Source organism: Haematobia irritans, chromosome 5, assembly GCF_050003625.1.
Source record: "Haematobia irritans isolate KBUSLIRL chromosome 5, ASM5000362v1, whole genome shotgun sequence".
Lineage (NCBI taxonomy): Eukaryota > Metazoa > Arthropoda > Insecta > Diptera > Muscidae > Haematobia > Haematobia irritans.
The window spans coordinates 112459357-112486547 of NC_134401.1; the positions used below are offsets into that span (position 1 = coordinate 112459357).

Consider the following 27191-nt stretch of genomic DNA (forward strand, 5'->3'; position numbering starts at 1 on the left):
CGCGACGCGATGCAATATGTCCAGTATCACGTGAGCAATGGTACAAGAAACAAATGATTTATACCCATTTAAATACTGGAGGGCTCTAGCGATAGCCATTTGTGATTTTCCAACCAAAATGTAAAACAATCACACTTGAATTCTAGTACGAATAACATTATTTCTGAATGTAATAGATCAAAATGCTTTTGTAAGTCTGTAAACAATAAAACGTACTGTCACTGGAATAAATCTGTTAGATGGACGCTTTAGAAATTATTGCATTCTAAAGTTGGTTGCAATACATATCAGTTTTGTATTGCCTATGTCTTGCCAGTATTGGAAATTTCCTCAATATTGGCGATTTTCTTTTGTCGATGTGGGCGAATTTTTGAGTTGGAGACTTGGTGATGGGAAATTTCTAGAAATTTTATGGGAAAATTCTAGAAATTGTATGGGAAATTTCTAGAAATTTAGGAATTTTTGGAAAACTTTCTTATTAAAGTAGCGCCCTGAGTATTAGCCTCCGAGGAGCATGAGGACTAGTAATGGATGCAGGGGCTCAGCGATCATTTACACTTTATTTAGTTGTAGCAAGCGATGCAACGATTGGCTACAAAAGAAAATTTCGTTTGTCTAAAATTTCGTTTCTCAGAAAACGAAAAGTCTTCTGTCAGTGTAGATATAATTATGATAGTTCATTTTCATTTCTCGAGCATTGAAAATGCGAATTGCCTGAGATAAGACTTATCTTCTAAATTAATCTTCAGAAGGTCGTGATCAAAATATCATTCGATACCAATTTTGGGTCACCGCTATTTTTGTCATTTTGGGTTTCTCTGTTATAATGTTTATAGTATTAAACTCGCATACTGACATGACGAAAACTTTATCCTAAGTCCAGTGTATATGAGAAAGGGAAGTCCCCATAAATTGCAATGGATATAAATTGAGGAATTTGACTTTAGGTAGCGCTATGTTTTTGAAACATTACAAAAAAAATTTTACAAATTGTTAACCCTTTTTAAAAAAATCTATTTCGAAATAATACATAAATTTAGAAAAAAAAGTCCTCTGGGAAATTTCATCTTCAAACCAAATGCCAGCAGATAAAATCTTTAAAAAACTCAACAAAATAATAAAAAATAAATACGAAGAAAACGGAAAAAATCCCATAGCAAATATTTATCCCACTTGGTGCTAGTCCATCATGGCTCGAATAACATCATCGTTTGTCTTGGGCGACAGATGACAAAAGTCCAAAAAAGCAAAACAACAAAAACAAACCAAATGAATTCTCTCGGGGACAAACAACATGAAAAGATTAAAATTAATATGAAAATTCTTGAAGTTGACACTAGAGCACAAAAAAAAAACTAAATTGCTGTCGTCAATGCGACTTTAGCAGGAGGAGGACGACGTCATTGTCAACAACTGAGATGAAGTAGAACAAATCAAGTCAAAGCTTCAAATCAATTTCAAATCATCGAAGGCGTATAGTAGACAATCATCATCATCAACAACAACATTTGTAACCAGTTGTCAGATCTATCTATAGAGCTCTTGAAAATGTTGCTTGAAATGTTACCACAAAAACCAAAAACCACTAGCCATGGAAACATGAATCAAACAAAATGGTTGGATAAATATCTCACACCGCCCTCCTCTCTGGGTACTTCATTTTAAATTCTTCTTTATTCTTGGTTTTGATAATTGAAAGTGAAACTATTCCAAAAACATAGTGGTGAGGGCACATGTGTTTATCTGATATTTCCACATTGCTTTGAGATTTTTGCTGTTGTTATGTTATGTTCTGGTCGCATTGTAGCATGTAGTCAAGGTCATCGAAAATGTTCTCCCGCCACCAACACAACATATAGCCATCAGCAATATCAGTCAAGTCAATGAGTTTTCTTTTCATTAGAACCTCTAAAACATAAGAAAACGAATTTCAATATATTAAAATGAGTGTATAGATGAAAACCATGGGTTTTTATTAAGAATTATTATTGGTTTTCAAAAAATATTTATAGTAAATAATTTCAATTTACAATTTTCTTTTAATTTAATGATTGTAAAATTATTCCTGAATTAATTAATAAATATTATGATGAAGTTCTTACATCGTAGTAAATTGTGAACAAGAATTCTCCGTTTCCCCCACCATATTAGGGATGGGGGTATATTAACTTTGTCATTCCGTTTGTAACACATCGAAATATTGGTCTAAGACCCCATAAAGTATATGTATTCTGGGTCGTGGTGAAATTCTGAGTCGATCTAGATATGCCCGTCCGTCCGTCTGTCTGTCCCATTGAGGAAAAAATTTCATCGTATCTGGTTAAAATTGGTAAATGATGTCAGTTGGTTAGGTTAGGTATAATGGCAGCCCGATATTTCAGGTTCACTTAGATTATTCAGTCCATTGCGGTACAACAGTGGTGAAGTGATGTAAGTCTATGTCTCTTGCCAGCTATGCAAACATTTTCATATAAACCGATCAAAAACTAAAGTGGTTTATATATAGGCATTAATTTAATATCCATTAAAACCTACTATGACAAGTTTTTTAATTACTTTTCTTGTTGTTTTATTATTTTTTATACCCTGCGCCACACTGTGGAACAGTGTATTATAAGTTAGTGCATATGTTTGCAACACCCAGAAGGAGACGAGATAGACACATGGTGTCTTTGGCAAAAATGCTCAGGGTGGGCTCCTGAGTCGATATAACCATGTCCGTCTGTCCGTGAACACATTTTTGTAATCAAAGTCTAGGTCGCAGTTTTAGTCCAATCGACTTCAAATTTGGCACAAGTATGTGTTTTGGCTCAGAATAGAACCCTATTGATTTTGGAAGAAATCGGTTCAGATTTAGATATAGCTCCCATATATATCTTTCGCCCGATATGGACTAATACGGTCCCAGAAGCCAGAGTTTTATCCCAATTTGGTTGAAATTTTGCACTAGGAGTACAATTAGCAGTGTAGTCAAGTGTGCCAAATTTATTGAAATCGGTTCAGATTTAGATATAGCTCCCATATATATCGTTCGCCCGATTTACACTCATATGACCACAGTGGCCAAAATTTTACTCCGATTTAATTGGCCAATTGAGGCCAATTTTTTGATCCGATTTAGTTGAAATTTTGCACAGGGTGTAGAATTAGCATTGTAGCTATGCGTTCAGATTTAGATATATCTCCCATATATAGCTTTTGCACGATTTACACTCTTTGGGAGCCACCGTGGTGCAATGGTTAGCATGCCCGCCTTGCATACACAAGGTCGTGGGTTCGATTCCTGCTTCGACCGAACACCAAAAAAGTTTTTCAGCGGTGGATTATCCCACCTCAGTAATGCTGGTGACATTTCTGAGGGTTTCAAAGCTTCTCTAAGTGGTTTCACTGCAATGTGGAACGCCGTTCGGACTCGGCTATAAAAAGGAGGTCCCTTGTTATTGAGCTTAACATGGAATCGGGCAGCACTCAGTGATAAGAGAGAAGTTCACCAATGTGGTATCACAATGGACTGAATAGTCTAAGTGAGTCGGATACATCGGGCTGCCACCGAACCTAACCTACACTCATATGACCGCAGAGGCCAATTTTGTGCTCCGATTTAGTTGAAATTTTGCAAAGGGAGTAGAAATAACATTGCAGCTATGCGTGCCAAATTTGGTTGAAATCGGTTCAGATTTAGATGTAGCTCCCATATATAGCTTTTGCCCGATTTACACTCATATGACCACAGAGGCCAATTTTTAACTCCGATTTAGTTGAAATTTTGAACAAGGAGTAGAATTAGCATTGTTGCTAAGCGTGCCAAATTTGGTTGAAATCGGTTCAGATTTAGATATAGCTCCCATATATATGTTTTTCTAATTTCGACAAAAATGGTCAAAATACCAACATTTTCCTTGTGAAATCGCCACTGCTTAGTCGAAAAGTTGTAAAAATTACTCTAATTTTTCTAAACTTCCTTTCCTTAAAATTTCTTCACATTTAAATGTTTCCCATATTTTTTTTTACTAACATTGTGTTCCACCCTAGTGCATTAGCCGACTTAAATTTTGAGTCTATAGATTTTGTTGAAGTCTATCAAATTCTGTCCAGATCGAGTGATATTTAAATGTATGTATTTGGGACAAACCTTTATATATAGCCCCCAACACATTTGACGGATGTGATATGGTATCGAAAATTTAGATCTACAAAGTGGTGCAGGGTATAATATAGTCGGCCCCGCCCGACTTTAGACTTTCCTTACTTGTTTTTTTTTTTCGAATATTGTCAATTAGGCCTTGCCAGCATTTACATACAATTAATACATTTTATGCAATAAGTTGCGAGTGTATAAAACATATGTTTCATTTCAAGTTGAAAACAAACAAGAAACACCCAAGCAATTGCCAAAAATTTACTATGATCTAATACAACTTGTGTTTACATCGTCTATTTCGGTTTCATGACTCTAACAAAGTAATGTTGGTTGTGATGGTTGAATCAACAAATTTCCAAATTCAGCTATAATAAATCCAGCTATGTGGTATCACATTTGTGTGAACGAAAAAAAAAAGATTCGTACCACAAATCACACAGCAATTTTATAACCATATCAAACAAAAGTTTAAGATTTGATGTGTGTGGATGGGACCTCCCTGTGAGATTTGATGTACATATATCAGAAATTAAAACATTTGAAGTCGTCGAGACATTTAAAAAAAAAAACGTTCGCCAATATCTGTAAAATATATTTTGAATTTTTTTTTAACTTCAATGTATTGATTTTAATATTTTTTGTTTTTGTTTTGTGCAATTCTAAGATTTTCATCTTACTTTAATTTATATGATATTTATTTATTTCAAAGGCTTTTGTATATTTCTCCTTAAAGCTTAACCTTTCCCTTAATATCCCAAATCGAAATACAATTCAATTCGTTTTATTCTTTATTTAAATCCTCTTGAGACTGATATATAACAATAAATAAACTTCTCACTACACGCTCACAAAAAATCGCTTCTGTAACATATACTCCCAAACATATTTTGCTTCAAGCATATACATTTTTGGGTATTGCCCAAACATTTATATGTTTGATCTCTTCCAATATATAATATGTTTGAAAGCATATTGGTCTAAACAATATATGTTTGGGTAGTCTAAGTTCCAAACATTTTGTATTTTTTCATCCAAATTCAATAATGTTGTCTTCCAAAAAACAATATGTTATTATGTGAACATATAATATGTTTGGAAGCATTTTGCACCCAAAAATATTATATGCTAAAAAAAAATCTCCCAAACAATATTGTGCTCAAAATTTTATTTATTTATTATGAAAATAAACAGGTAATATAGGTGCTAACAACATAGGTTTTCGACCTGAATGCTCAAAATTTTGTTTCTGCCCAATTGTATATTCCCCGACATCTTTCTCACTTCCACGAGATTTTTTAGTTCTTAGCACCTTTTTCTGTAATACAAACATTGTAGAAGAAATTATTGAATTGTATGATTTTTTTATTTTAATTTTACCTTTTGCCGGACGGGGATTCGAACAGCGGACCACACAGTTTGTAAGGATCAAAGAAGTAGCTGATCAATTGCCCAAGGAAAAATAAAATGTTAATTTTGTAATAACAAGCAACAACCACCAACTTAATTCAATATCGCTCCCTGTTAAATAGCGCTCCAAGCTACTAAACACATATATGTTTATAGGCTATTTCTAAATTAATATATGTTTGCATCCAAGCATATTATATTTACAAACATTTTATGTCCCAAACATAATATGTTCTAACATATTAACATATATGTCCCAAACATGTTATGCTAGTTTATGAACATTATATGCTTGCACTCAAAAATATTGTGTTTAAAAATTTGTGTTCCAAACATATAATGTTTATAGCCAAACATATGAAAAACAGTCTTTTTCATCCGTGTATTTTTTGTAAATATTTAACTCTCAAAATTTACATAACTTTTCATTCATAAACAATGATGAGTTGTTTGGGCGGTTAGAAAATCTCTATGTTTTGTTCTTATTTGGGATCATTCATAATCTCAACGAAAACCGTATTAAAACAGACATGGAAAAAGAAAAATTAACATTACTGCTAATGATGGAATGCAACATACAATAACAGAGATTTCTGGGGGCAAAATTAGAGATTTCATTGTAAGAATACAGGAATTAGGGGTTTCCAAAAGAACACCCAAAAAAAGTGAACCCTCTATGGCATTAAAGCCAATATAAATATATTTTCGATTTACTAAATTCGCATTCCCACAAAATAGTTCAGAATTTCTTACAATTTGTAAATTTTACCAATAATACGCCCATCTTGAATTTCGTGTGGCTCTTTAGTGCCATTTTTGGAATTTCCAATTTTCTCCAATTTTTTTCTTCAAACTACGAAATAAAGTAAAAAAAAATATTTTGTCCAATAATTTTTCTTGGCTTTATAAAAAACTACTTACGTATTTTTGTGAAATCGGCGTGACAACTGTGTCTCTAATACAGTTCATAATTCAAATTTTCTAAAATTAATTTATTTTTTCTAAAATTAACTAAAATATTCTTTACTGGTGGAGCTCATTGTTTTTTCAGTGTAATTTTAAATCTATATCAATTTTTATATGTAGAATTTTAAAACCAATTTTTTTAATTAGACTTAAATTAAATTAACAATAATTTTTTCTTTATTTAATTAAACATCAGTCATTGAAAGTAGAGATGTGCACGTGAGTAATAGATTACTCACGCACACTCACGACTGAAAAATCATACTCACGCACGATATTTTTTGGTAGTACTCACGCTCACGCACACTCACGAAAAGAAAATTTTTACTCACGCACACTCACGCACGAAAACGTAGTAACTCACGAAAAATATCGTGACTCACGAATAATTTTACAATTAATTTACCTTACCGAAGTGTCTGAAAACATGAGTATTATTAAAATCGAGAGTGTTATTAAACTCTTAACATCTCAGGTGTCACTAAAATTGTAATTGAATTTAACTCTTAAGCGTTTTGTGTTGGTGAGCAGGATTATTTTCGTGAGTGTAATTCGTTACTCACGCACACTCATGAAGATACTATTTTCGTGACTCACGCTCACGCACGACATTTTGGTTTGTAAATCACGCACACTCACGCTGTTGTCATGAGCGTGATTCACGCACGAATCACGAAAATTTTCGTGAGTCACGATAATTTCGTGTCACGTGCACACCTCTAATTGAAAGTGATTGTTTAGTGTGGTTTAGTAATCACGGTTATCACTCGACCCAAAAATAATCTACCAAAATGGCGAACATTTTACCAAAGAAACTACTAAAAAAACAATCTTATTTTGCAAAATTTTATTTCTATAGAAAATTTTGTCAAAAATTTATTTCTATAGAAAATTTTCTGAAAATTTTATTTCTAAAAAAAATATTGTCAACATTTTATTTCTATAGAAAATTTTGACAAAATTTTATTTCTATAGAAAATTTTGTCAAAATTTTATTTCTATAGAAAATTTTGTCACAATTTTATTTTTATAGAAAATGTTGTCAACATTATATTTCTATAGAAAATTTTGTTACAATTTTATTTCTATAGAAAATTTTTCAATTTTTTATCTTTTCCTCTGTTGGTTAAGCTACACTTGTAGTTTAGTCAATGTATGGTTTTAAGCTGCAACAAAAACAACAACAGTGCTTAAAGAACAAAACCAACAATAACAAAACAAAAAAAAAATTCTATAAAAAATTTTGTAAAAATTAAATTTTGTTAAACATTTTATAAAAATTGTATTTCTATAGAAAAATTTCTCAAAATTTTATTTTAATAGAAAATCTTATCAACATTTTATTTCTATAGAAAATCTTATCAAATTTTATTTTTATAGAAAATTTTGTCAAAATTGTATTTCTATAGAAAATCTTGCCAAAATTTTATTTCTATAAAAGATCTTGCCAATATTGTATTTCCTTAAAAGATCTTGTGAAAATTGTATTTCTATAGAAAATTTTGTCAAAATTTTATTTCTATAGAAAATTTTGTCAAAATTTTATTTCTATGGACATTTTTGTCAAAATTTTATTTCTATAGAAAATCTTGTCAAAATTTTATTTCTATAGAAAATTTTTTCAAAATTTTATTTCTATAAAAAAATTTTGTCAAAATTTATTTGGCAAGAAATATTTTGCAAATGTTAGTTATTCTTTGAGTTTAATTTATTTTAATTAAATGTTAGTTAAATAATCCCTAAGTATTGGTATTTCTAAAAATTTTCAATGGAAATATCTATTTTTATTACCGAACCTTAGGACCGAGAATCGAGATGGACAAACGTTAGAACTACAAATTTTATGAAACCCTCAAACTAAAAACAAAAACTGTAAACAAAAAACACCAAAAACACCAAAAACTAAAACAATATTCCAACATAAGAGATGACAACAATGACGATTCTAATGCTGACATCGATGACGATTATGAAGTTAACGACCTACTGTTGAGAAGAACGAACGATATATTTCAAATACACACTACGGAAACTCCCACCAAAACCTAAGAATGCTGATGATAGCTACTTTCTGGGTCAATTTCTTTTTTAGGTGAAATTTAAAGAAGAAAAGAATTACGATTGGGGTGAATTGGAAAATCATTACAGCAACCAAGTAGAGGGGGGCGAACAACAATGAATGAAATTTAAACGGAAATAAAAGATAAAAAATGACAACATGGGAATAAATGCAAACGGAATCAACGAAGAATGCATTGTATATAAAGGCTGATGGTACTTCTGCTTAAGCCGATGAGAGTAGGCTTGGATACAATGGGAATTCTAGCAATAACCTAGTGTATAAACCATTTGATGATATCTGAATGATACTTGACATGACACCGTAACTGTAAATATTTGAAATAGTAAACAGGGGATACAGATTGAAACCCCACACAGAAAAAAATATTACCAAAATATTCCCAATTAAAAAGTTGATTGAAATTAATTGATACTATTAACCTTTTAATCAAACTCAGAAGAGTAAGTCAGTTTAGTCAATGATTGAAATTTTTAAATTTTCAATTAAAAAATTAATTGATACAATAAACTTTTTAATCAAACTCGGAAGTGTCATTTAAACAATTATGGATATTTGTTATATTTCATTAATTTTTTTTTAATAATTTTTGAATCAAACTAAATATGATTAAAAAAATGTTATAGAAGGTGATTGGAATATAATATAGTGATTAAATATAGTTCCGTTTTTAATTAAAAAAACAATTGAATTTTGCAATCAACATCAATTAAAAATTAAATTGAATCAATAAAAACAAATTAATTGAAATTTGCTAATGAAATCAAATAACTTTTTAATCAAGTATTTTTGTGATGCCCAATAAAAACTGTGATTGATACTATCATTTTCGTGATTGAAGACATTTCAATTAAAAAATTAATTGGATCAATTAATTTTGTGATTGAATAACAAAATAATTTTTGTGTGCAACGGAAAATATTTTTTTTCACATCTAGTAACCTTATACTCTAAGTACACACAAAAAAGTTGTTTTCTGATTCATTCGCGAAATTAATTGATTCATTTAATTTTTTAATTGAAATGTCTTCAATCACGAAAATGATAGTATCAATCACAGTTTTAATTGGGTATAAAAAAATAATCGACTAAAAAATTAATTGACTTCATTTAAAAATTTCAATTAAAAATTTAATTGATGTTGATTGCAAAATTCAATTAATTTCTTGAATTAAAAACGTGACTATTTTCAATTACTTTCTTAGCTGACTTTGTGTTTTTATTTTAAAAATTAAAAAAAAAAAATCCATCACTTTTTTAAGTGACTTAGTCTTCCGTGTGTGATTAAAAAGTTAATTGCATCAATTAATATTTTAATTGAAAATGTACAAATTGTCAATTATTGAATTAATTAATTTAAAGCTTTTATCTTGATTAAAAAGTTAATTGTATCAATTAATTTATTAATTGGACAATTTTTCAACTTCAATAAACTTTTTAATTGAAAATATTTCGGTGATATTTTTTCTGTGAACACAGAAAAAATTTTCACAAAAATTTTTCCAATTAAAGTCTTAATTGAGTTAAAAAAAAATAATCAATTAAAAATTTAATTCATTCAACAAATTTTTTAATTGAAACAAAAATCAATGATATTCAAACAAATTAATAGTATCAATTAATGGTTTAATTGTATCAATTAATATTTTCATTGACTTTCAATTATATTTTTTTATTGATATTTCTATGAATGAAGACATTTCAATTAAAAAATTAATTGGATCAATTAAATTCGAGATTGAATCAGATTTTTTTTCTGAATTATCCTTATACCCTAGGTACACAGAAAAAAATTTTTTCTAATTCAATCACGAAATTAATTGATCCAATTAATTTTTTAATTCAAATGTCTTAAATCATAGAAATATCCATTAAAAACTTAATTGAAATTCAATTAATATATTAATTGATCCAATTAAAACATTAATTGATACTATAAATTAAATTAAAATGTCTTCAATCACAAAAATGATATTATCAATCACAGTTTTAATTGAATATTAAAAAAATACTTGATTAAAAAATTTATTGATTTTATTAGCAAATTTTTTAATTGGTTCAATTATAAATTTCACTGATGTGGATTGCAAAACTGAATTTTTTTTCATTAAAACTGTAACTATTTTCAATCACTTTCTTAATTGTCTTAGAGTTTTTAGTTTGATTAAAAAATTGATAGTTGAAATATATTTTTAGTTAAAAATTAAAAAATGTTCCATCGCTTTTTTTTATCACAATGGACTGAATAGTCTAAGTGAGCCTGAAATTTAATCGGGCTACCACTTAAACCATCTCTTTTTTTAATTGACTTAGTCTTCCGAGTTTGCTTAAAAGTTAATTTTTTTAATAAAAATTTTAAAAATTTTCAATCACAGACTTAGTTAATTTAATGTTTCTATCTTGATTAAAAAGTTAATTGTATCAATTAATTTTTCAACTTCAATCAACTTTTATTTGGAAATAGTTTGGTGATATTTTTTTCTGTGTAGAAAAACAACTACAATTGTTATACAAAAGCTTGAATATTCTTTGGAAAGATACCTCTTTTCAAATCGAATTTCAAAGATCTTTTCTTGACCAGAAGCCGATAGCCTTTTTGTCGGGTTAAAGGTGTCTTCTATGCTTAACAAAACTTGCATTCGTATTTTAAGGACAAGAAATCTTTGAGATCAAGACAATGGTTTTTTTTTCAGTGTATTTTATGCAAACATTTATTGTAGGTTTTATTTGTTTATTTATCCAACATTATAGCTGCCAAAAACAAATCACCCGGTATTACCAAAAACTATATTTGAGCATATATTACCCACCTTCACACCGATATTTACATAGCTATTCACAATCAAATGTCTATTTGATGACAGTTTTTAATGGCTCTGTACAAGGGGAACTTTTCGTAGGAGTGTGACTTGAACTAGAGGTGAACGTGTTGATGGTGTAATGTCTGACCCAAATCCACCTACAACTTTTCTCATATTTGTATATATATTTTTGTGATAATAATGTTGTCTAGTTAATACTTGCGAACTTTTTTTTTATTTCGTTATGTGTGTGTTTGTGGGTATGACAGAACCAAAGTGTCAAAGTTTAAATACCCTTAGTAAATTTTCTAATGCCCTTTTAGTATCAATGTGACCCAGGCAATAATCCTAATATACTCTTCATCTTAAAGATGTATGAGAAGAGGGATGGCCAGAAGTATGGTAGAATATTCATTCTAGGACATTGCCATGTGTAATACTATGTAATGTATCTACATAAATTTTTATGAGTTTTTCACACTACAACTCTCTCACAAAAATACACACACATATATAGAGCCCACTCAGACGCGCCACTTTTATCAATGTGAATGAGAGTCTTTTTGTACACTTACACTTGCTCATGGTAATGTCCTAGTTTTCCATTTTGTATAACATTTACAAAAAGGATAATGATTTTATACCTCAAAAACATTGTCTATTACACACACACAGACCGACTGTAATACTGAAAAGACTTTTGGCAAAAAAAAAAAATAAATAAATATACAGCACTCAATGTAAAGTTGGCATAACAGTGGTTAAAAAATTTAATTTGCATACACCCAGAGAAGGAATATAATTTCCTCAACCATGTTTCAAGAGCAAAATGTTATTTTTGGACGGGGAACATGTAACCTGTTTGCGGCAACCATCAGCCAATAGATGAGCTAGACTGAATCCAACGATTTAAAACCGGTTGAAACAAATGGTTTGTAGTTCAATGCCTTAGGCCTTTAGAGACAAATTGTAACAAATGGTAGAAAGGCTGTAACTATTATTACAACAATCAACACACGACTGACGCGCAAAATGAAAATCGTGTGTACCTGCTCAATGTTTTTATAAAATTCTTTTCGCTGCAAAAAAGTTAAAAAATTAAATGGTCACGAAAAAAATGTAAATGGTCTTTATGGCCATGTAATGGTTCTAGTCATGTCTATACTTAACCTATAAAAATACTTTTTTCCTGTAAAAAAGTAAAAAAATTGAATGGTCAGGTACATGATTTTCCCGACCATTTAATGGTCTCAAATTCTATCATTTAAATGATAGAACATGTTTGCGGTATTTGAGAACCATTCAAATGCTTATTGCCACCATACATTTTTCTCCGCTCGAAAACTATTTTTACAAAGACAAAATACATGGTTTTCGCGGCAATTACATGCTCTAGATAAGCATTAAATGGATGCGGCAACCATGTCCAAACATGGTTTTTGTGTGCGTGTAGAAAAGAAAACTGCACAATTAAAGTAAACGGGTTGATTTGCAATTCCATTTATTTTGAATAGAAATCCTACAAGGCCAATGTATTTTATTTAGCACCAAACTTAGATAATGTAATTCATTTCCCGAGTCAAATTGATCATTTATTTTGATTTTCGAAGTTGGATTACAAACAAACGCAAGTAATTAAACTTCAGTTTTGCACATCAGCTGATTGTTTTCTTTCACGATAATCCTTGTGCCATTGATCTCAGCCATTTTTATAACCACATTTTTTCCCGCGTCAAATTAAATATTTTCTTGATTTACCGACTTAGAACTGCGTCAGAAATAAAAATATTTTAAACCGAAAAAATTAAAATTAATTTTTCGCACATCAGCTGATTGTTTTGTAGTGATATTGGCCTTTTAATACCGAGTATTGTAATTGGTACAAAAAGTAATCGTCGTCGTCGCCGTCGCCACTCTACAGGAATACCAAATGAATGACGAGACAACTTAAAAGCGACAGACGAAAAAAAGCGACGGCGAGAGCGAGGGCGACTTCAGGAATAATGGTGAATATGATTGCGGCAGACATGTTACCAAAAAAATACCAAATATCAAAATCTTATTTCGCACTGTTTGATCAAATTTTTGTGATTGTTATAAAACAATATTTCTTCAGAAGAAATGTTTTTCAAAATTCTATAGAAAATTTTGTCTAAATTTTATTTCTATAAAAAATTGAGTTGACATTTTATTTCTATAGAAAATTTTGTCGAAATTTCATTTCTGTAGAAAATTTTGTAAAAATTGTATATCTTTAGAAAATTGGAATAAATTGTATGTCTATAGAAAATTTTGCCAATTTTTTTTTCTATAGAAAATGTTGTCCAAATTTTATTTCTATAGAAAATTGTGCCTAAAATTTATTTCTATAGAAAATTGAGTCTACATTTTATTTCTACAGAAAATTTTGTTTAAATTTTATTTCTATAGAAAATTGTGTCTAAATTTTATTTCTATAGAAAATTTTGTCATTTTAGTTCCATAGAAAATTGAGTCAAAATTTTATTTCTATACAAAATTTAGTAAAAATATATTTTCTATATTGTCAAAATTTATTTTCTATAGAAAATTTTGTCAAATATTTATGTCTATAAAAAATTGAGTCCAAATGTTATTTCTATAGAAAATTTTGTTAAAATTTCTAAAATTTCTATAAAAAGTTTTGTCAAAATTTTATTTCTATAAAAAAATGTTGTCTAAATTTTATTTCTATAGAAAATTTTGTTAATTTTATTTCTATATAAAATTTTGTCAATTTTATTTCTTTATAAAATTTTGTCAATTTTATTTCTAGATAAAATTTTTTTCTATAGAAAATTGAGTCTGAGTTTATTTCTACAAAAAATTGAGTCTAAATTTTATTTGTATAGAAGATTTTGTATACATTTTATTTCTAGAGAAAATGTTTTTAAAATATATTTTCTACAGAAAATGTTCTCAAAATGTATTTTCTATAGAAAATTTTGTCAAAATTTTATTTCTATAGAAAATGTTATCAAAATGTATTTTCTATAGAAAATTTTGTCTAAGTTTTATTTCTACAGAAAATTTTGTAAAGATTTTATTTCTATAGATAATTTTGTTAAATTTTTATTTCTAATCTCAAAATTTATTTTCTATAGAAAATTTTGTTTTAATTTTATTTTTATGGAATATTTTGTCAAAATTTTAGTTCAAATTTTTGTGGTTATTATAAAAAATATTTCTTTGGAAGAAATGTTTTGTCAAAATTTTATTTCTATAGAACATTTTAGAAAATTTTGTCTAAATTTTATTTCTATAGAAAATTGTGTCTAAATTTTATTTCTATAGAAAATTTTGTCAAAATTCTATATCTATAGAAAATTTTGTCAAAAATTTATTTCTATAGAAAATTTTGTCAAAATTTTACTTCTGTAGAAAATTTTGTGGAAATGTTGTCAAAATTTAGGTGAAGAATATTTTGCAAAATTTACCAAAACATCAAGGATTCTACCAATCTTCCAAACAGAAAAAATCTACCATTTTGTCACTTTTTGTGAAGAAAAATTGAGGGATCCTATTTGATACAATTGAATCTAAAAAAACTTCAGTTTCGGCCGAACACCAAAAAGTTTCTCACAGTAATGCTGGTGATGATATTATTCCCAAACAGTTTTTCTTCAGTCCCACTGTGCGAAGGATAGCAATGTGATGAGTGTGTGAGAGTAAAATTGAGATTGCAAATCATTGGTTGTAATGGAGGTAAAATAGACTACCTCATACTTTAAAGATGCCCGCATAAAAGAACTACATAATAACCTTGTAATAGTTTTAAGTATCTCGTTTAAGTATTGCAGCAGCAACATTTTGCTGAACTCGATTTGAAATTCTTCCTTTTGCTTTTTTTGTAACCTAATCGCTTTTATTTCTATATCATTCGGATCAAAAGTGTTGTCTTCTTACAGATTACGAGTATTTTTTTTTTTGGTTTTGATGATTTTCTTGCCTTTATTCTTGCATTCTATGTTATACATTCGTTTTTAGGAAAAACAAAAAGAAATCTTTGAATATATTTTCAAATAAATTCTTTGATGTATTGAATTTTGAAAAGCCTTTCAATAGATTGAAAATTTCCTATTGTTCTTCTTCTTATCCTCTGTTTAAGCAAACTTAGCTAACCAAATTGTAAACTATATACACGCAAAAAAATAATTCTTTCCTCCCAAACGAAATTTTAGACAAACAAAGTTCGTTTCTCATTTGCTTTTCGCTGTAAGGAAGTGTATTTGGAAGAAAAGTATATACTTTTTGTGATAAACGTTTATTCTTTTCTAGGATGTAAAAACAATTTCATAGAGACTAACTCAAAAAAAAAAAAACATTGTTTTCTTGCTAATTGCATTTTCCCTCACATCTTTCTACCTCCGACTGGCATGCCAAGGGTCGTGAGTTCGATCCCTGCTTCGACCAAAGTTTTTTTTTACATATATTCCAGATATGTTCGGAAGATTCCGAAAAAATGTTCAACATTACATTGTAGTATATTAAATTTTGAACTGTAAAATGTGTCTTATTAAAGACCTAAAGCCAGAAAAGAACAGTGTTTGATATAAACGAAATGAACTGTGTTGTTGTTTCAAAAATAACTTTTTTTATTGAAAAAATAAAAATTTTGTAACAAACGAATTTTTTTGGTGATAAAAGTTTAAAATTTTCGAAGCAATTCAAAAAACTCTAACAAAAGAAAAACGTTTTCGGTACACGTTTTCCAAACGTTATTTTTTTTTCTTTGCGTGTATTTGTAATACAGCTTATATACTCTGACATCAGTTAGGAATTTCAGTCAAAATTGATTCACAACGAAAATATCTTGAATTAATTTTTTGTTATTGTTATTGTTAAAATTGCAGGTAGTTGACAAATCATTCTAACAAGTGATACCATGGAAATTACTTCTGTATTTTTGTTTCTGTTTTTAGAGACGTTGGACCCCATTAATGACATTATTTTTTGTTGGCTTGATGAGCTATTGGTATCTGTATACTTTGCCAACTTATTTATCTTTCCAATTTAAGCAAATATGTTAATCGCAAACACATCGTTTGCTATCATAGCTTTGGTTATAGTAACGACATAAAATTGAGAATTTTCCTTTATACACATATTACGTTGTTTTATATGAAATCTTATCTTGAAATCATGAAGGAGATAGCAATCCGTATTATCATTATGTCTTACATAAGGAATAATTTGTAATATAATTTATAAAAATGGTCATTATTAATGGAAATAGAATAAAATGTAGAATACACTGAAAAGCCGCTTGCCCGGTTCCAAAGGTTTTGTCTTTACACAAATGATTTTGGTATTGATTCTGAGCCAAAGTATAAGTTTTAAACTCTAATTCGTAACAGTGAGGCGTGGTGCACACATTAACCGGAGAATAAACGTTATATAGATTTCTACACAGATGGCTTCAAATTGGATGGACAAGTGGATTTCGGAGTATATTCTAAAGACCTGGAACTTCGAATAGCGAAAAGATTACCTAATCACTGTAGTGTTTTTCAGACTGAAATATTAGCAATAAAAGAGGTTACAAATTGGCTGAGAAGTAATGTTCCAGCCAGGACTGTGGAATCGGAGTCGAAGTCTGAAGATTTTTCTGGAGTCGCAGTCGTAAAAATTTTGCTCTACTCGGACTCCGGATAAACAAAAATTTTTAAAACACCTCACATTTTTGTAACTAAACAAGTTTTTACGCAAATTAGTTTCCATTGCGTCACGGAGCCACCGTGGTGCAATGGTTAGCATGCCCGCCTTGCATACACAAGGTCGTGGGTTCGATTCATGCTTCGACCGAACACCAAAAAGTTTTTCAGCGGTGGATTATCCCACCTCAGTAATGCTGGTATCACAATGGACTGAATAGTGCATTTAATACTAGCGACGCCATCTATGTATCAGACCAGGGACTAATCAGCCAACCTGTTGTAACCACCGTGGAATTTGGCACATGGAGTAGACTTAACATTCTAGCTATGTATGCCAAATTCGGTCGAAATCGCTTCATATTTGGATATAGCTCCCATATATATCTTTCGCCCGACTTAGACTCATATGACCACGGAGCACAAAATTTCCCTCCGAAATTTTAGAAATTTTGAACAGAGAATAGAATTTTAACATTTTAGCATTTAGATAAATTATGAATAATCAAAATTCTACATTTGAACAAAATGTGGTTGCAAAAAAAAGACTTTTTTACACAAAAAAAAATTAAAATAAGATTGAGGGATTGTAAGTTATACGAATAAATGCACATTGGTGGTGAAAAAATGGTTAAATTTGGGAAGTATAATTCTCGTATGTACATTTCATAAGAAATTAACATAAAAGACCCAAATTAAAGCATCTCACCCGGTCAGATCTCGCTAAAGACTATGGAAATGTGTAGTGGCCAACACTGAAACATATATGTAACATATAGTCAGGCTTGCGAGATGGGCATTTGGCATTTTCTTTTCAGTAACTTAATAATATCAATTCCCTTAATCTTCCTGTCCAATAAGCTCGAATAAATATTGTAATAATTTCTAAAAAAATAAAGTTTTATTTGTTAACTCTTTTTGTTTGGAAAATCGAAAACATTTGCGATATGATATAAATATTTGTCAAAAATAGTGAGATAAAACTTTATTTATACTAAAAATTTTAAAAATTTTCAAATAAATAACATATTTGTACAAATGTTCTCTTTTATTGAAAGCTTTGCTATACATTTAGCTTTTAAATTTCAGTATTCCTCTTGAAAGTCCCACCTTTCCCTCATGTTTGTTTTCTCACACGAAAAGAAACACAGTATTTCTCTAGTAATAGAAACATTTTTTTTTAATTTTTTGGTTCGTCTTGCGTTGAGTATCATTTGAAAAAATATTTGCTTCTATAATATATGCAAGCAGATCAGAGTTCCGTTCAATTTGTAGACCAGACCAGTACAGAACAGCTCGCCCAAATCTATGACTACGAAAGTGTACTATATTTATTTATTTAACGTTTTCTGTTTGTTTTTAAATTTAGCGCAAAAATATAAAAATGCCTTACCTTCGTCTCCGTTCGTTTTGCTGGCAAAACGCACGCACTCATACACTTGGGCCGGCATTTTTGCTAGAGCAAATAAAGGCTGCTCCATGTGTTCAATTCTCCCCATGGATGTTGCACAATGGGATAAAAATTACCCAATGTATGGTCGTTCATCACTTTTAAAATTTCTTATTGAAAAGTGGTTTCACTAGAGTATAGAATAGGTAAAGTATAGTGACAGCCTATATTTGCCACTAAGAATCATTCAGAAATATCACCAGTATTACTGCATGGAAGTAAAACATCGCATTTTTATATTCGGTTGAAACTGGGATCGAACTCATGACCGTTTGTGTGAGGGCGTGCAGTATTTAGTCCTCTGAGATTAACACATCTCCCTTAATCTTACTGACGCCGTTGAGATAATATAAAATATATATATAGACAGTGTATGTAATATGACATTAAGCGCATACGAGTATGTAACTGTTTTATAAAGAGACCATTTTTTGAAAATTCTCCCTCCCATCATTTCTAGCGTTTCGTTTGTAATTGATTATTCTATCTTTCCCTGTTTCTTTTTCTTTGGTATCATCTAAAGGTGACAGATATGTAATGCAACAATGTAAAGTGATATATATTTTTATACCCTCCGTTTGTAACACATCGAAATATTGCTCTAAGACCCCATAAAGTATATATATTCTGGGTCGTGGTGAAATTCTGAGTCGATCTGAGCATGTCCGTCCGTCCGTCCGTCCGTCTGTTGAAATCACGCTAACTTCCGAACGAAACAAGCTATCGACTTGAAACTTGGCACAAGTAGTTGTTATTGATGTAGGTCGGATGGTATTGCAAATGGGCCATATCGGTCCACTTTTACGTATAGCCCCCATATAAACGGACCCCCAAATTTGGCTTGCGATTGCTCTAAGAGAAGCAAATTGCATCCGATCCGACTGAAATTTGGTACATGGTGTTAGTATATGGTCTCTAACAACCATGCAAAAATTGGTCCACATCGGTCCATAATTATATATAGCCCCCATATAAACCGATCCCCCGATTTGGCTTGCGGAGCCTCTAAGAGAAGCAAATTTTATCCGATCCAGCTGAAATTTGGTACATGGTGTTGGTATATGTTCTCTAATGACCATGCAAAAATTGGTCCACATCGACCCATAACTATATATAGCCCCCATATAAGCCGATCCCCAGATTTGACCTCCGGAGCCTCTTAGGGGAGCAAAATTCATCCGATCCGGTTGAAATTTGGTACGTGGTGTTAGTATATGGTCTCTAACAACCATGCAAGAATTGGTCCATATCGGTCCATAATTATATATAGCCCCCATATAAATCGATCCCCAGATTTGTCCTCCGGAGCCTCTTGGAGGAGCAAAATTCATCCGATCCGGCTGAAATTTGGAACATGGTGTTAGAATGTGGTCTCTAATAAACACGCAAGAATTGGTCGATATCGGTCCATAATTATATATAGCCCTCATATAAACCGTTCCCCAGATTTGATCTCCGGAGCCTCTTGGAGGAGCAAAATTCATCCGATCCGGTTGAAATTTGCAACGTGGTGTTAGTATAAGGCCGCTAATAACCATACCAAAATTGGTCCATATCGGTCTATAGTTATATATAGCCGATCCCCAACCACACAAAAATTGGTCCATATCGGTTCATAATCATGGTTGCCACTCGAGTCAAAAATAATCTACCAAAATTTTATTTTTATAGAAAACATTGTCAAAATGTTATTTCTATAGAAAATTTTGTCAACATTTTATTTCTATAGAAAATTTTGTCAAAATTTTATTTCTATAGAAAATTTTTTCCAAATTTTATTTCTATAGAAAATTTTGTCAAAATTTTACTTCTATAGAAAATGTCAAAATTTTATTTGTATAGAAAATTTTGTCAAAATTTTATTTCTATAGAAAATTTTGCCAAAATTTTATTTCTATAGAAAATTTTATCAAAATTTTATTTCTATAGAAAATTTATTTCTATAGATTTTTTTTTCTCCAAATTTTACTTCTATAGAAAATGTTGTCAAAATTTTATTTTGTCAAAATTTTATTTCTATAGAAACTTTAAACTTAATTATATACGTATTTAATCGGCCTTTTCTAGTTTAATATATACCACGTATGGACTATGTGGTATATATTACGGTATTAGCAAGTTTTAAGATACCTTGCCATCGGCTTCAGTAGAAGTTTCTACGCAATCAATGGTGGAGGGTACATAAGCTTCGGCCTGGCCGAACTTACGGCCGTATATACATGTTTTATTGAACATACAATTTTACAATCATGTACCTTTGGCATGAATTATGGCCTTCAAACTGCCGAAAAAACCAGTGCTGTTGGTCTGTGGCTGAAAAGTTTGTCTACCCAAGGCTTCAATACTGTCTTTAGGACATATAGCCAATGTCAATGAATACGAGCGGCGAACAGCCATTGTCGTCGTTACGGAGGCACACAAAATTACTTATTGGGGCGCCTGAGTTCTAGTGGTAAACTGACCTCTTTGGCAAGTAAATTTCTTCACAAACTTCTTAATTTGGAATGGTTTCTCATCGGAGAACACCAAATTCGAATTCGGTGACTGGCCACTTTCGTGCAAGCGAAGCAACTCCTTGGCTCTTTCCAGAAATTTGTTCTTAATATTTTACAAATTGCACGTTCGAAAATTTAGGTCGCGTAATCTTTAATAGCTCGTAAATATTTTTTCAGTGTACGAAAGGTTGCGGGCAAACCATATCAAGGATGTATTTTATTACGCATGTGCATCATCACCTCTAATATCCAGCAAAAAACGCATCGCTAAAAAAAAATAATGAAAATGTTCTGTAGGGATCCGGAAGTGGTGTAAAATTGGTGCAGATGCGATGAATTTAACATGGGTTTGTCAACTGCCGTTGCACTGAATTTGCATCACTTCTCATTATCAAGATGTGATCGGAATTCAGTGTTTTGGATGAGAATTAAAACATTTTGTGATATCTTGCCAAATAATTTTTTTTCTAATGTTTGTCTGAAACGTTTGACCTAAAATATTTGCAACAATTCGCAAATCCACCCAAATCCTACAAAATTGAAATTTTTATATGAAAAACTTCTTTTGCTCATATCTCCTAAACTATGCGTCCTAGAGCGAAAAGGAGTTTAATTCGTGACCACCCCCAAAAAATTGAAAAATCCCCCCAAATCCTAAAAAAATTGAAATTTTTATATGAAAAACTTCTTTTGCCCATATCTCCTTAAGTAAGCGTCCTAGAGCGAAAAGGACTTTAATTCGTGACCACCCCCAAAAAATTGAAAAATCCACCCAAATCCTAAAAAAATTGAAATTTTTATATGAAAAACTTCTTTTGCCCATATCTCCTAAACTATGCGCCCTAGAGCGAAAAGGACTTTAATTCGTGACCACACCCAAAAAATTGAAAACTCTACCCAAATCCTAAAAAAAATTGAAATTTTTATATGAAAAACTTCTTTTGCCCATATCTCCTTAACTAAGCGAGCGAAAAGGACTTTAATTCGTGACCACCCTCAAAAAATTGAAAAATCCACCCAAATCCTAAAAAAATTGAAATTTTTATATGAAAAACTTCTTTTTCCCATTTCTCCTTAACTAAGCGTCCCAGAGCGAAAAGGACTTTAATTCGTGACCACCCCCAAAAAATCGAAAAGTCCAAAATCCTAAAAAAATTGAAATTTTTATATGAAAAACTTCTTTTGCCCATATCGCCTGAACTATGCGTCCTAGAGCGAAAAGAGTTCAATTCGTAACCACCCCCAACAAAATTGAAAAATCCACCAAAATCCTAAAAAAAAATTGAAATTTTTATATGAAACACTTCTTTTGGCCATATCTCCTAAACTATGCGTGCTAGAGCGAAAAGGACTTTAATTTGTGACCACCCCCAAAAATTCGAAAAATCCAAAATCCTAAAAAAATTGAATTTTTTATATGAAAAACTTCTTTTGCTCATATCTCCTAAACTAAGCGTCCTAGAGCGAAAAGGGCTTTAATTCGTGACCACTCCCAAAAACATTGTTTTGGGATATTTGAAATAGTTTGTACCATTTTATTACTTCTTACTCTGTTTTCAGCCTATTTGAAACAAAAAAGTTAAAATTAAAATTAATTTTAAGAATATGAAAACAGCGAGTTATAAAAAAATGAATTGAAAGAACTGCCTGGGTAGTTAAAATAAAGAACATCTTTGGGAGGACAGTTTAGGAAGGGCTTTTAAAGTTGTGCCTTTAGAACAACTTCGAAATTTTTTGTTGCTGGGTAGTTTTATTATGTTTATATAGATCGCTGATAATACTTCTGCTTACAGACTCGTGACCATGTACACAATCTCCCATGGCATTTGGGAATTTTTCCCCTGACTCATACCTCACCACTTTTATCCTGTCTGATTTTCAAAGTTAAAGTGATAGAACTTCTACGATTCACATATCATTGAATAAAAAATACACTCTTATTAATTATTAAAAAAAAATGAATACATAACTTTACACCTATATACATCCCATTGTGCAAAGATTAGTAGGATGGAAGTGAAATGACGAGTTTTCATATGAATACAAAACAATGCCAAAAAATTATTATTATTGTGGTCATAGAAATAGTAAAATTCCATGTTAAAATATTTTTGCCCATTTGTTATAAAATTTGGAGAACACATTATTTTTGTGTTTTCTTGTTTTGGGTGAAGATCTTGGGGGACTTCCATAAAAATTACTTTGTATCTAAATTTTTATGATTTTTAAATAAAAGAAAATATTTTGAAACTTTTAAAATATACATAAATAAACTACAATGGAATTTTCGCTAATTTATATATATTTCTCTATTTTATTTTTAGATTTTACAAAACTTAGGTAAAGTTGATCGGACTGCAGATGAAATCTTTGATGATCATTTGAACAATTTCAATCGCCAACAACAAAATGCCAATAGATTACAAAAAGAATTCAATAATTACATTAGATGTATAAGAGGTAATATACGAATTTAGTGATATAATTTTTTGGAAATTTTAAAAATTTACATTTACAAACACCCTATTTGATGTCCCCGATTTTAGCTGCACAAATTGCCTCCAAATCATTGATGGATGCCATCTTTGAAATATATGAACCCCAATGGAGTGGTTATGACGCTTTAAGTGCACAAGTCCAATCATCCGAATCATTATGGCAAGATTTCTCCCACAAACTGGCTGACCAAGTATTGATACCCTTGAATACTTACACAGGACAATTCCCCGAAATGAAGGTAGGATAGTAAAAAAATTATTAAAAGAAGAAAATAAATGAGGAACTTAACATAAATAGCCATTGGCTTCATGCCAAATTCCAATCAGGAAAAAAATAAATTTTTTTATTGATTTTTTTTTTCGTTTCCATAGAAAAAAGTCGAAAAGCGCAACAGAAAACTCATCGATTATGATGGCCAACGTCATTCTTTCCAAAGTCTACAAGCCAATGCCAATAAACGTAAAGATGATGTCAAATTGACCAAGGGACGTGAACAACTTGAAGAAGCTCGTCGCACATATGAACTTTTGAATACGGAATTGCATGATGAACTTCCAGCATTGTACGAATCGAGAATATTGTTTTTGGTTACCAATTTGCAAACTCTATTTGCCACAGAACAAGTTTTCCACAATGAAACGGCTAAGGTAAGTTCTCCCCGCAAAATCATTGACTTATATACTGAAACATATATTTTTGTGAGGCTAAATATTTATTGCCCTAGAAAGTTTTATCAAAATGTTAGTTTTATAGAAATTTTAAAATTTGTCAAAATTCAAAAAGTCAATTTTTGTTTTTGAAATTTTATTGCTGTAGAAAAATTTGTCAAAATTTTATTGTCAAAATTTCATTTCTATAGAAAATATTGTCAAAATTTTATTTCTATAAAAATTGTTGTCAATGTTTTATTTCTAATGAAATTTTTTTCAAAATTTTATTTTTGTAGAAAATTTTGTCAACATTTTATTTCTATAGAAAATTTTGTGAAAATTTCATTTCTGTAGAAAATTTTGTCAAAAATTCATTTTTATAGAATATTTTGTTTAAATTTTATTTCTGTAGACAATTTTTGTCTAAATTTTATTTCTGTAGACAATTTTGTCTAAATTTAATTAAATCACGGTTGCCACTCAAGCCAAAAATAATCTACCAAAAATTTGGAGACAATTTTACTAAAAAAACTACCAAACAAACAATTTTATTTTGTCAAAATTTTATTTCTATAGAAAATTTTGTTAAATTTTATTTGTATAGAAAATTTTGTCAAAATTTTGTTTCTATAGAAAATTTTGTCAAAATTTTTCAAAATACAAACATATGACAATTTTATTTTATAGATTTTTTCTTCAATTTTATTGATATAGAAAATTTTATCAAAATTTTATTTGTATATAACATTTTATAAAAAATTTATTTATTTCAACATTTTATTCATTTAAAACATTTTGTCAAAATTATATTTCCATTGAAAATTTTCCCAAAATTGTATTTCTATAGAAAACTCTACCAAAAATATATTTCTATAGAAAATTTTCCAAAAAATTTTATTTCTATAGAAAATTTTCCCAAAATTTTATTTCTATAGAAAAATTTCAAAAAATTTTATTTCTATAGAAAATTTTCCGAAAATTTTATATGTATAGAAAATTTTCCCAAAATTTTATTTCTACCGAAAAATTTTGTCAAAATTTTATTTCTATAAAAAATTCAAAATTCAAAAGTATGAAAACTTTATTTTATAGATTTCGTCAAAATTTTATTTCTATAGAAAATTTTGTCAAAATTTTATTTCTATAGAAAATTTTGTCAAAATTTTATTTCTATAGAAAATTTGGTTAAAATTTTATTTATATAGAAAATTTTGTCAAAATTTCATTTCTATTGAAAATTTTGTCAAAATTTTATTTCTATCGAAAATTTTGTCAAAATTTTATTTCTATAGAGAATTTTGTCAAAATTTTATTTCTATAGAGAATTTTGCCAAAATTTTATTTCTATAGAAAATGTTATTTCTATAGAAAATTTTGTCAACATTTTGTTTCTATAGAAAATTCAAAATTTGTCAAAATACAAAAATATGACAATTTTATTTATAGATTTTTTTCTTCAATTATATTGATATAGAACATTTTATTTGTATAGAAAATTTTGTAAATATTTTATTTCTATAGAAATTTTTTCAACATTTTATTCATGTAAAAATTTTGTCAAAATTATATTTCTACAGAAAATTTTCCCAAAATTGTATTTCTATAGAAAACTCTCCCAAAAATATATTTGTATAGAAAATTTTCAAAAAAAAAAATATTTCTATAGAAAATTTTCCGAAAATTTTAATTTCTATAAAAAATTTTCCGAAAATTTTATTTGTATAGAAAATTTTCCCAAAATGTTATTTCTACAGAAAATTTTGTCAAAATTTTATTTCTATAGAAAATTTTGTCAAAATTTTATTTTGTTTCGAATTTTATATGTTTGTTTCGAATTTATTTCGGCATAAGCCGGCTATCATTCAAAACCTTTTTTCGGAAGGTTCAAGTGTGGTTTTTGTTGGGTTTAATAAACTGCCTGAATTTATTCTGATAATTGGTTGATAGTTTTGCTGCAAGTAGAGGATGCTGATGAGGAATGTAGTAATTCCGAAACGTGCGTCCATCCAACCATCTTGCAGTCTATAGGGCTTTGCCCAAATAAATTTGACAAACATTATTTTCCTCTGTTGATTAAGCTACACTTGTAGTTTAGTCACTGTATGGTTTTAAACTGCAATAAAAAACAACAACAAAATTTTATTTCTATAGAAAATTTTGTCAAAATTTTATTTCTATAGAAAATTTTGTCAAAATTTTATTTCTATAGAAAATTTTATTTCTATAGAAAATTTTGTCAAAATTTTGTTTCTATGGAAACTTCAAAATTTGTCAAAATACAAAAATATGACAATTTTATTTTACAGATTTTTTTCTTATATTTTATTGATATAGAACATTTTATTTGTATAGAAAATTTTGTAAAAATTTTATTTCTGTAAAAAATGTAAAAAATTTTGTCAAAATTATATTTCTACAGAAAATTTTCCCAAAATTGTATTTCTATAGAAAACTCTCCCAAAAATATATTTCTATAGAAATTTTTCCAAAAAAATTTATTTCTATAGAAAATTTTCCCAAAATTTTATTTCTACAGAAAATTTTGTCAAAATTTTATTTCAATAAAAAATTCAAAATTTGTCAAAATTCCAAAATATAACAATTTTATTTTTATAGATTATTTTTCGTCAATTTTGTCAAAATTTTATTTTATTTGTGAATTCAAATCGATGATTTGACAGTGGCATAGGAAAAGAGATATGTTTGTTTCGAATTTATTTCGGCATAAGCCGGCTATCAATGTAAAACCTTTTTTCGGAGGGTTCAAGTGTGGTTTTTGTTGGGTTTAATAAACTGTCTGAATTTATTCTGATAATTGGTTGATAGTTTTGCTGCAAGTAGAGGATGCTGATGAGGAATGTGGTAATTCCGAAACGTGCGTCCATCCAACCATCTTGCAGTCTATAGGGCTTTGCCCAAATAAATTTGACAAACATTCTTTTCCTCTGTTGGTTAAGCTACACTTGTAGTTTAGTCAATGTATGGTTTTAAGCTGCAATAAAAAACAACAACAATTTTATTTCTATAGAA

General features: G+C 29.5%; 1 protein-coding gene across 8 annotated transcripts in view; it reads left to right on the forward strand.

Moving 5' to 3' along the window:
* The window catches only part of Amph (amphiphysin), a 195322-nt gene that overhangs the window by 143720 nt on the left and 24411 nt on the right, over nucleotides 1-27191 (forward strand). For all 8 annotated transcript variants that reach the window (XM_075313139.1, XM_075313138.1, XM_075313143.1 and 5 more), the window contains exons 3-5: nucleotides 23337-23472; nucleotides 23559-23749; nucleotides 23883-24158. In XM_075313139.1, coding sequence (XP_075169254.1) covers nucleotides 23337-23472; nucleotides 23559-23749; nucleotides 23883-24158 — 603 coding nt within the window. The remainder of the gene's footprint in view (nucleotides 1-23336; nucleotides 23473-23558; nucleotides 23750-23882; nucleotides 24159-27191) is intronic.